Genomic DNA, 11,615 nt, shown 5'->3' on the forward strand with positions numbered 1-11,615 from the left:
AAAGTACTTATATTTCTTTAAACGGCAGAAGCACGATAAAATATAAAGAGAATATTGGTTGAGTATATAGATCGCTATATAAAGAAAAAGAAAGCAGTCGTTTTCATCGTTGAAAATAACACGGATAGCTACTCTCTTATGGTGAAAACTTTTCAACTTTCTTTGCCATTTTCTCTAAAGAAAAATCAACTCTTTGCCCAGCGACAAGGAGCAAGCAAAAGCTAGCGACGAACAGTCAATCTCAAGCTTACCCCAGCTGAACCAGGCAAGCAAAGGCAAGGCGATCGATCGAGCTGCTGGTAGATCCGGCGTCGACGGCCGGCGGCGCGACTGGTTCGATCTGATCACTGCATATATGGCTCTGGCGTGGATGGTGGCGGCGGCCGTGGCGGCGGCGGTGGCGTCGTGGGTGTTCAACGCGGTGGTGGTGAGCCTGGTGTGGAGGCCCCGCGCCGTCGCCAGGCGGCTCCGGGCGCAGGGCGTCGGCGGGCCGGGATACAGGTTCTTCTCCGGCAACGTCGGCGAGATAAGGCGGCTCCGCGCGGAGGGCGCCGCCGTCGTGCTCGACGTCTCTTCGCATGACTTCCTCCCCATCGTGCAGCCACAGTTCCTTAAATGGATTGCTCTATATGGTACGTCATCTTTCTGAGACTATTAAGTTCAGCGGCGGAGCCACCCTGCTGACCTCTGACGAAATCCATTGTTATATTGTTTGAGCAACTAAGATGATACTAAAAATAAAGTAAAATTAGTGTATTCTGACCCAGTGACCCCGATAAACTAATTTTCTAGCTTTACCCCTGATTAAGTTGAGGATTTTTTTTTATCTTCGAGGACCACATTTTGTATCGTAAAACTTATATTTTTTATGTACTTTTTGATGACCATAAAATTTATCTACTAGGTTAATCTCATGGAGAAAGGCATATGATTTAATTATAATAATCCAACAGAGTTTGCTGATTTTAAAATCGTATAATATGTGAGTACCATTTTTGTAGTGTTGATGTGTTTACTATATTCTCTTCTTCTTCAATTAAAATGGAAATTTCTAGGGTTTTCTTATTATGCTGAAAATTTCTAGCTTTACAAAAATACATGAGGCTCCCATGAGAGCCTCTAATTTGCCCAAAGAAAGAGTTATAATATATATTTGTGTTATTTGTTGTAGGGAGGACATTCTTGTTCTGGTTTGGAGCACAACCGAACATATGCCTCGCAGATGTGAACATGGTAAGGCAGGTGTTGTCGGATCGTATAGGGATGTACCCCAAGGACCTAATAAACCCACACTTTGTCCGCTTCGTTGGTAAGGGTCTCCTGCTCACCGATGGTGACGAGTGGAAGCGCCACCATAAAGTTGTCCACCGGGCTTTCGACATGGATAAGCTCAAGATGATGATTGTGACTATGTCCGACCGTGTTGAATCCATGATGTCTAAATGGGAATTAGAGTTGGCGACGAGAGAAGATATTATTGAGATCGAGTTGAGCCAGCAGTTTGAAGAGCTCGCTGTTGATGTGATTTCACACACGGCATTTGGGAGTAGCTATAAGGAAGGGAAGTAGGTTTTCCAAGCACAGAGGGAGCTCCAATTTCTTGCGTTTTCCACCTTCTTTAGTGTACAAATCCCAGGGTTCAACTACCCCCCAACCAAGAAGAATCTAAAGATATGGTCATTAGATAAGAAGGTGAGGAGCATGCTCATGGACATCATCAAGAGTCGGCTAGTGAACAAGGATGACAAGGGATATACGAGTGACTTGCTTGGGCTAATGTTGGAGGCATGTGCGCCGGAGCATGAAGAGAACCAACAACAACTAAGCATGGATGAGATCATCGCTGAGTGCAAGACCTTCTTCTTTGTAGGGTATGACACCACATCACATTTGCTCACTTGGACAATGCTCATGCTGAGCACACACCCAGATTGGCAAGAGAAGCTCAGGGAGGAGGTGGTGACAGAGTGCAGCGACAAAGTGCCCACAAGTGACATGCTAAACAAGTTGAAGTTAGTCAACATGTTCCTCCTAGAAACCCTAAGGTTGTACAGTCCTGTTTCACTCATAAGTAGGATGGCTGGCAGTGACCTCGAGCTCAGTGGCATCCAGGTGCCTAAGGGCACAATCATAAAAATCCTGATCGCAATAATCCATCGTGACAAGGAGCTGTGGGGGGAGGATGCCGACATGTTTAGGCCAGAGAGGTTCAAAAATGGGGTATCAAAGGCAGCAAAGCACCCCAACGCTTTGCTCTCATTCTCGAGTGGGCCAAGGTCGTGTATCGGGCAAAACTTTGCCATGATCGAGGCCAAGGTCGTCATCGCCATGATCCTACAAAGGTTCTCCTTCACACCGTCCCCCAAGTATGTCCACGTGCCCACTAGTGTGATCACGTTGCGTCCTAAGTTTGGTCTCCCAATGATCCTCAAGAGCCTCAATGTGTAGATAAGGAAATGTTAGAATTAAGGAATGCCCAACTTATGTCTTTTTTAGCATTACTTTATTGTAGACAATGTTAGTGTTGTTCAACCATATTTACTCCCAAGTAATGTTATTGTGTAGTGGAATGATATATTCCGTGTGTATAAAATTTATGTCTATTTGTTGTATTAAATAAGATACCTCGAAAAGAAGCCAACATAATCATTCTGGAGGTTAGAAATTTTCACCTTAATTGGAGAAACACAAAACGATTTGGATCGTGCTGGGTCTAATGGTGTAGATTGATTTATTTAGTTGTATGCAAAATACAAGTTTACCTATATGGCGGAAGCTAGGATATATATGAAGTTCAATTATATTCTAAAAATACAATTATATCTATGGAAGGAGAATATAAAGTGCCGCATATAAAATATAATTATTCTTTGAACATCTAGCACCGTGAAATTCATGCAGGACAGCCCCCCCGGTTGGATGTTAATTTATCTAGCTTAATTGCTTGTTGTTTGGATATGGGAAGTTTCCTTATTTCTAGCTCATCAACCAGTTAGTCTCTTGACTTGAGCAATTTGATACCTCGAATATACGAGGTTAAAAACAAAAAGGCCAAAGGATTGTCGACAGAGTCATACATATACTTTTCACTCAATGCAGAAAACTAAACATGCATGAAAACCACAGGGATAAGTCTTGAAAAGTAAAAACTAAGAACCAGAGTACTTGAGAACCGAGCATAGCTCGGGTGGTTAGCCGCGTGGGCTCGCGTGCAACCCGTGCGAGTTCAATATCCGGGATCATACCTCGCGTATCTCACCTAGGGATTTTTCCCTCACACGCGTGCGCACCCTAAAATCCTAAGCGTGTAGTAAGGACGTGTATGTGTATGTGCGCGTGCATTATGGTGTGTGTTCGCATTTATCCGAGTGGTATCCTTCAAAAAAAAAAAAAGAACGAGAGTACTTACAAGGAGAAAAATTCTGGTGTTTCTAGCTCATCAACCGAAAGAGTACACTGTTTGACTACTAGAGCAATATGACTATGTGAATCCGGGGCTCTGGGCCTGATCAAAACAATAAAACAAATACAAACGATACACGGTTAACCAGGTAAATCATAAGCTAAAGATAAGAGTCATAAGACTATAAGGACAGAAAAGGATGTGTTCTTACCACAACTTTGATTATAATTGTGATTTTACTCCTATTTTAAAGCTTGTGATATTGCCATCATTTTTAAAAAAAAAAAACTCCAGTTGCCCCAATCAGTGAACTGGAGTTTGTATATATATTTTTATATTTTTTAGTAATTAATTAATTATATACTAATTTATTACTTACGATTTCCGCTGGATAGCTAACCCACTTCTCTGCCGCCGAACGTGGCCACGGTAAACTATCATCTCGTACGTACTGCCGTTTTGATCATTTAGAAACATTATCTGTCTGGTGATCTGATCGCTGTTGATTATGGATTTGGTCACCAACGCGCCGAAGCAGCAGGCAGCTTCCTCCGCGTCTGCCTACTCACCGCGGCGTTGAGGAGGGAAGGTTACCTCGATCTGATTTGATTATACTACGTGCTCACATGACCAAATCTCTCGTTAATTTATCTCTTCGATCGGTTTCTTCTCAAGCTTGGACAAAACGTTTTCTTCGTTCACACGTACTAGTGTGTACTTGCATTTACATTACGACCAACGACACGCTTAATCTCTACTATTTTGAAAATTCGTAACATTTTCGCTAAGTTCTTGGTGGACTGGCTCGACGGTGGCGCGGGGGTGGACATGGACGAAGCGGAGGTGGCCTTCTTCGTGCGGCGCGGGCGGCAGTGCTACTGCTTCCCCTGGCACTCACACCAGCGCGTCGGTGGGGCGGCAAGGGTGGAGGAGGAGAGCTGGTGGCAGCGAGCCGTGGACGCCGTCCTCAAGGTGCAGAAGTGGTCGGAGCCACGACCGCCACTCGGCGATGGTGGCAGAAGAGGGAAAAGTCACCGGATCCAAGCTCGCCTTGGCCCACGACGACGATGCAACGCCGCTGGTCTACCACCACCTCCTCCCCCTCCAATCATGGCCGCGGTGGCAACAAGAACCACCTATCGGCACCACCGCTCTGCTCTGGTGATAGGATCGAGAGGAGAGAGTACAGCGATAAAGAGGAAACGAGAGAGACGACAAAATACAACCGAGGGATAAGCTCACTGCTGCCAAGTCTGATCCGTCGATCGATGCCTCAATGGCCTGCCTGTCTCCAGTAATTTTCTATTAGTAATTTCCTTGTCATATGCTCCAGTAAATATTACAAGTATCTCTATAAATATCAGTAGATTAGCACTCACTTTTTTCTTTTTTTGCCAGGAACTTTAGGCCCCGTCTAGATCAAAATTTTTTAGAGGAGTGTTATTTTGAATATTTGACCAAGGGTTTTCGGACACGAATAAAAAAACGAATTTTATGGCTAGCCTAGAAACCGCGAGACGAATCTTTTGAGCATAATTAATCCGTCATTAGCACATGTTAGTTACTGTAGCATTTATGGCTAATTATGGACTAATTAGGCTTAAAAGTTTCGTCTCAAGATTTCTTCCATAAATGTGCAATTAGTTTTTTTTTGTTTTATCTATATTTAATACTTTATTTAGGTGTCCAAAGATTCGATGTGATATTTTGGAAAAAAAATTTGGGAACTAAACAAGGCTTTATTTAAACTAAGATTTATTTGTGGATTAACGGACCATTAGTAAACATATAGGCCGTAATCTCAGACGAAAAAAAAAACTGCAGGAGCTCAGTTCAACAGGAAGCTCACTAGCACCGGTGAACTTCTCCATCCATGCTCAGGCCATATGTTTGTTAGTAGAGAATGGCCAGAAATGGCTAGAAACAAGTATTGGTTAAGTATTGGTTACAAATATATTGTAAAAATGAAAAAAAAATCTTATCCAAAGTAAAAAAAGAAGGTTACAATGGTTCAAAGTAGAACTTTAATAATGAAAGACGGCTTAAGCAACATTCTTCGTACGGCTTATTTCTTATATTCTATAATATAAAACTAAAAAACTTATTAAATTATCTAAGTAATATACACATGCTATAGAAAAGGAGAGAGCTTCATTTAGTGACGGAGCTAGAAAATGTCTCACGTATAATCTTGCTTAATTTATAGTGTAATCTTCATTACTTAAATCATTTAAACTTGTATTTCATTGGAGGTCATCGGGGTCACCTAACCCCCGACAAAATAATCTAGCTCCAACTTCATTATCATTCTTGATCTAACATGTTAAAAAATTAAGGATATTTTATATGGATCTGGATATGGTAAAAAAGACTATGAAAAAATTAGACTGACACAAACTCAGTTGGGCGCAACAAGGCCACATCTTTTTCTTCATTTAAAATAATTCATAATAACATTAAATATACATTTATAATTATAATCACTAAAACATCTGGTCCATCTAAAATTATCGTGCGGCAAATTCGCATGACATCTTTTGAATATGACGAATAGTCAAACATGTATAAAAAAGTTAATGGCATCAAGCTGCTATGGGGTGCATAATAGTCCATTTATTTCCCTGAGTACTATCTCATTATCTTATCGGTATTTCTGTAATTTATTCCATAGTATCCGTTTTTGAATCGCTAAAGATAAATATATAAAAGTTTTACCTATAAACATAACCATAAGCAAGAAAATAATGTCTTTTATGCAATTCTAAATCAGAAGAGTAAATATTTACTCTACCTCAAGCATTCACTAAAACTATATCTATAAATAAGCAAATGACCCAAACTCCATAAGGACGCAGCAAAAGCTGCGCCAAGTTTTCTAGTTTTTTTCTAAAATTTGTATAACATTTATATGTAATTTGGATCCCAGGCCTAGGGCTTGAGCCCAAGCGGTTCTTGGCCTGGATCCGCCCCTGATAGTATGTATGTTAATACAATGATATCATTTTCTTCCAGGCTGACTTGGTGAAAAATATCAAACAACATATTTGCAAACAAAAAATAATTATAAGTAGAACTTTTATATGTATGTTCTTATTGATGTAAAACCAAAGGATGGAAAATATATTAGGATGAAAACCTAAAAATTAACTTTAAATTTAAGGTTAAAAATTTAAATTTTGGCTTAAAGTGATTTTTTTGTTTCCAATCAGATATAGAAATTTATAATTATTCATTTATATCAGTAAAATATTAAAATTATAAAATTATAAATGTGAAAGTTTTTCGAGCTCTAGTAAAACTTGTATAAAAATTTTATCATTCTCAGTGTTTTTAGAGCAAGTCCAATAGCAAAACGTAAGTCAACTATAAGTCTACGTGAAGAAGAAATAAAATAAAAAATAAAAGGTGTTGGAGATAAATATATAAAAAAAATATTAAAATCAAACTTATAACTAACCTTTCATAAATGTTAACTTTAATACTCACTCCCTCCGTTTCATGTTATAGGTTATTTTGACTTTAGTCAAAGTCAAACTACTTTAAGTTTGACCAAATTTATTGACCATAGCTCACATGAAGATCAGTGAATCTAAATACATGTATAAAACATATTTATTAATCTATAAATAAATCAATATAAACAGAAACAGAGACCGTATACATCATCTCGTACGTAATGCCGTTTTCATCATTTCTTCGTGTCCTTCTAGAAACATTGTCTGTCTGATCGCTGTTGATTATGGATTTGGTCACCAACGCGCCGAAGCAGCAGCTTACTCTGCATCCGGCAACTCACCGTGGTGTTGAGGGTTCTGCCTCTGATAGGGATGCAAATCTCTCATTATCTCCGGTTTGTTCTCAAGCTTGAATAAACGTGTTCTTCCTTCGCACCAATCCGGATTCTACAACTCAGTGAAGAAAAGTCACCAAAACACACAGTATCTTGCGTTATAGTGACTTAGCTACGGTAAAAATAGTAAAAGTAGAAATTTGATAATTATTCATTTATATCAGTAAAATATTAAACTCATAAAATTATAAACGTGAAAGTTTTTCGAGCTGTAGTAAAACTTATATAAAATATTATCACTCTCGGTGTTTCTAGAGCAAGTACTCAGTATAACGTAAGTCAACTATAAATCTACGTGGAGAAGAAATAAAATAAAAAATAAAAGAAGTCGAAGGTAAAGATAAAGATATAAAAAATATTGAAATCAAATTATACCTAACCTACCCTACATGTTAACTTTAATACTCCTCCTATTTTAAGTTATAAGTTATTTTGACTCTAGTCAAAGTCAAACTCGTTTAAGTTTGACCAAATCTAATATAGTAACATATACGACACCAAATTAGTTTTATTAAATCTATAATTAAATATATTTTCATAATGTATGTCTTAGGTTGTAAATGTTACTATTGTTTTATAAATTTGGTTAAACCGAGAGTAGTTTAACTCTGATCAAAATTAAAACGACTTAAAAGGGAGCAAGTTAATAAAACGACTTAGAACGGAGTATCAGTTACTGTTAAACCGCTCTTGTCCCGGTGCCGTGCGAGATGGACTCGGCAGCAAAGCGTCTAGAAGCCTTTTTCCGCGTCCATGGTTGGACAACGCGAAAGCCAAAACTGCTCGCGTCGCCGCTGATGTCACCGCCGGTCACTCTCCGACATGACCGTGTACTACCCCAGTTGCAGCAGATTTTTTTTATTTTTAAATATTTTTAACAAATAATTTTATTACTAAATCTCGGAGAAAAATATTTTTACGGTATGAATCGTTTTGATCACGTCAGTGTTGGTGGCGTGTCAAGGCAGCGCTGTCACGCAACACGGTTGGCGTGGCACGCCAGTGTTAGTGGCGTGGCAAAACGTGATAGCGTTGGTTTGCCACGCTTATGTTGATGGTGTGGCCAAAAGGTTCATTCGGTGAAAATATTTTCTGTAATAAAATTATTTATTAAAAATGTTTTAAAAAATAAAAAAAATTCGCTGCAGCATGCATCATCGTCGCCGCCTCACCGTGCGTACACACCCTGCAGCTAGCCATCCCAGCAGTAGCACAACACAACTACCCCATGGTCAAACCTGCGGGCAGCTGCTAGCCATGGCCGCGTGACCGCGTCGTATATAAATCACCACCATCGCCGGCCAGCCGGAGTCTCAAACCACACGGCAAAACACCAGCAACAAAGCTAGCTACTCGATCAGGAGAAAAAAAACACCTCTCTCAAGTCTCAGCCAGCTGAGCTGATTCCGGCGAGGCGGCCGGCGAAGAAAACTCTGCGCGCCATGGGTGGTTCCGCGTGGATGGTGGCGGCGGCCGTGGCGGCGGCGGTGGTGTCGTGGGTGTTCAACGCGGTGGTGGTGAGCCTTGTGTGGAGGCCCCGCGCCGTCGCCAGGCGCCTCCGCGCGCAGGGCGTCGGCGGGCCGGGGTACAGGTTCTTCTCCGGCAGCCTCGGCGAGATCAAGCGGCTCCGCGACGAGGGCGCCGGACTCGTGCTTGACGTCTCCTCCCATGACTTCGTCCCCATTGTGCAGCCACACTTCCGCAAATGGATTCCCCTCTACGGTACGCCATTTATCCCAGTTTTTTTTTTGTTTCCATACTTTTTAGCTTGAATTATTAAAAAAAGATAATTTTAACTGTTAATTTAAGATAGATTTGAACTCATGCGTGTTACAGGGAAGACATTCTTGTACTGGTTCGGGGCGCGGCCGACCATATGCTTAGCAGATGTGAGCATGGTGAGACAGGTGTTGTCAGATCGGACAGGGATGTACCCTAAGAACCTGATGAACCCATACTTTGCTCGCTTGCTCGGTAAGGGGCTTGTGCTCACCGACGGTGAAGAATGGAAGCGCCACCGTAAGGTGGTCCATCCGGCGTTTAACATGGACAAGCTCAAGATGATGACGGCGACCATGTCGGATTGTGCTCAGTCCATGATGTCTGAGTGGGAATCAGAGTTGAGGACAAAGGGTGATGGTGTGGAGATCGAGCTGAGCCGGCGGTTTGAGGAGCTCACCGCCGACGTCATCTCACACACAGCATTTGGGAGCAGCTACCTAGAAGGAAAGCAGGTCTTCCTCGCACAAAGAGAGCTTCAATTTCTTGCCTTCTCTACCTTCCTCGCCATCCAAATTCCAGGGTTCAATCACCTCCCGACCAAGAAGAATCTAAAGACATGGTCATTAGACAAGAAAGTGAGGAACATGCTCATGGACATCATCAAGAGTCGCCTTGCCAACAAGGATGTTGAAGGATACGGAAATGACCTACTTGGGCTAATGTTGGAGGCATGCGCACCAGACCACGAGGAGAGCCAGCCGCAATTGAGCATGGATGAAATCATCGACGAGTGTAAGACTTTCTTCTTCGCAGGGCATGACACCACCTCACACTTGCTCACATGGACCATGTTCTTGTTAAGCACACATCCGGAGTGGCAGGAAAAGCTTAGGGAGGAGGTGGCAACAGAGTGCGGCGATGAGGTGCCCACTGGTGATATGCTCAACAAGCTAAAGCTAGTCAACATGTTCCTTCTTGAGACCCTAAGGTTGTATGGCCCTGTCGCATTGATACAAAGGAGGGCTGGTGCGGACCTTGAGCTCAGTGGCATCAAGGTGCCCGAAGGCACCATTCTATCGATCCCGATCGCGACGATTCACCGTAGCAAGGAGGTGTGGGGCATGGATGCCAACGAGTTCAAACCAGAGAGGTTCGAGAATGGGGTGTCAAAGGCAGCGAAACATCCCAACGCATTGCTCTCCTTCTCAAGCGGGCCGAGGTCTTGTATTGGGCAGAACTTCGCCATGATCGAGGCCAAGGCTGTCATCGCCATGATCCTGCAAAAATTCTCCTTCACACTATCACCCAAGTACGTCCATACACCAACCGATGTGATCACGATACGTCCAAAGTATGGGCTCCCTATGATCCTCAAAAGCCTCAAAGTGTAGAGAGAGATAAGTGTCCATTTGTATTGGTGTATATTTTGGCGGTTCTTTTGTACACCAGATATTGTTTGTGAGCATCTGCTCCTAATAATGATGTCACTTTCTGTAATGTATAATAACATTCCATTTTGTACAAATTTGGAGTGTAAATTTATTTAGTTTGTTTGTTGATTGAATTTAACAAGTTTTGGTACTTCCATCTCATCATGCAAGGTACTAGTATATTACTCTTGACCCGAGCAGTATATATGTTACCATGGATCCGAGATTAAAAAAACAAAAGACCCAAATGTTGTTGCCAAGGTCATATACTTCAACATTGCATAAAATACACACAGATGCAGAGAAACAGAGCAAGTCTCTTTAAATTAAACGCAAGAACCACCTAACATTTCACTAACCTATTCATCAACTAGCCTGAAGAATAATCAAATTGATACGTAGGAGACGTTGTATACTATGCAAATATGCAGCGTTTTGCACGTAAAATCACGTGTTCATCTTTTGGGCAGGTGATTAGATTCCTCGGAAGTAGTGCTCTATGTCAGCCTATATACATTACTTATTATTGATAGTTGGATCTGAAACATATAATTATCCATATAAGATTTGGATGCAAGTGATCAAACCAGAGGGGTGGTTGTTTAGTTTTATGGCAAAAAGTCAAATATCATATTTGTAAATAAAAAATAACTTATGAATAAAGCTTATATATATATATATATTCTTAGCGATATAAAAGACAAGACCGAAAATTAAACTACAATGAATAAAACTCAAAATCAACTCTAAATTTAAGGTTAAAATTTTAAATTTTAACTTATAAGCATAAGAAAAAGTGAATAGATTGGGGTGCGAAAGGGATCCTTAATTTACTACAGCCCAGGATAGGCTCTAGATGACCCTCAGGAATCTAAAGTTGTGTAATGTCAGAACATGTGTATAAAATTTTTATTTATAAATTATTTTTAATTTGTAAATATATTTGACTTTTCCCAAAAAAGACCAACCATCACCCCCATAAAAACGTGCAAGAAATGTATGTATTACGCTATCTTTGTACGTGATGTTATAAGCGTGTTAATTTGGTACTTCCTCCGAATTAATAATTTCTATTGTTTTGGACAATGATACCACTTTTAGCATGTATCTTTGACTATAATTTTTTATTAAAATATCTAAAAGAAATAAATAACTATTTAATTTTATTGAAGCACTTTTAAGAGTTAAGACTCATTGTGACAGTATTTTC

The 11,615-nt window shown here is 40.7% G+C and overlaps 2 protein-coding genes across 3 annotated transcripts; both read left to right on the plus strand.

Annotated features, from left to right (window-relative positions):
• Positions 1 to 206: 206 nt before the first annotated feature.
• Positions 207 to 2,645, plus strand: LOC102702119 (cytochrome P450 709B2-like). Of its 2 annotated transcripts, none has more exons than XM_040526014.1 (2): positions 207 to 632; positions 1,172 to 2,645. In XM_040526014.1, the coding sequence occupies exon 2, from the start codon at positions 1,702 to 1,704 to the stop codon at positions 2,446 to 2,448; it is 747 nt and encodes a 248-aa protein (XP_040381948.1). In that variant the 5' UTR covers positions 207 to 632; positions 1,172 to 1,701; the 3' UTR covers positions 2,449 to 2,645. Both variants share the same exon structure in this region, with proteins under 2 accessions (XP_040381948.1, XP_015694744.2).
• Positions 2,646 to 8,456: 5,811 nt separating this feature from the next.
• Positions 8,457 to 10,571, plus strand: LOC102702864 (cytochrome P450 709B2-like). Its single transcript, XM_006657945.3, has 2 exons — positions 8,457 to 8,975; positions 9,090 to 10,571. The coding sequence occupies exons 1-2, from the start codon at positions 8,696 to 8,698 to the stop codon at positions 10,364 to 10,366; spliced, it is 1,557 nt and encodes a 518-aa protein (XP_006658008.2). The 5' UTR covers positions 8,457 to 8,695; the 3' UTR covers positions 10,367 to 10,571.
• Positions 10,572 to 11,615: the final 1,044 nt, after the last annotated feature.

This window comes from Oryza brachyantha, chromosome 7 (assembly GCF_000231095.2).
Source record: "Oryza brachyantha chromosome 7, ObraRS2, whole genome shotgun sequence".
In the NCBI taxonomy this organism is placed as follows: Eukaryota; Viridiplantae; Streptophyta; class Magnoliopsida; order Poales; family Poaceae; genus Oryza; species Oryza brachyantha.

Coding starts and splice junctions, on each gene's coding strand:
- LOC102702119 (XM_040526014.1), top strand. CDS start 1,702: ATGCTCATGGACATCATCAAGAGTCGGCTAGTGAACAAGGATGACAAG.
- LOC102702864 (XM_006657945.3), top strand. CDS start 8,696: ATGGGTGGTTCCGCGTGGATGGTGGCGGCGGCCGTGGCGGCGGCGGTG. Junction 8,976..9,089: donor CAAATGGATTCCCCTCTACG/GTACGCCATTTA, acceptor TGCGTGTTACAG/GGAAGACATTCTTGTACTGG.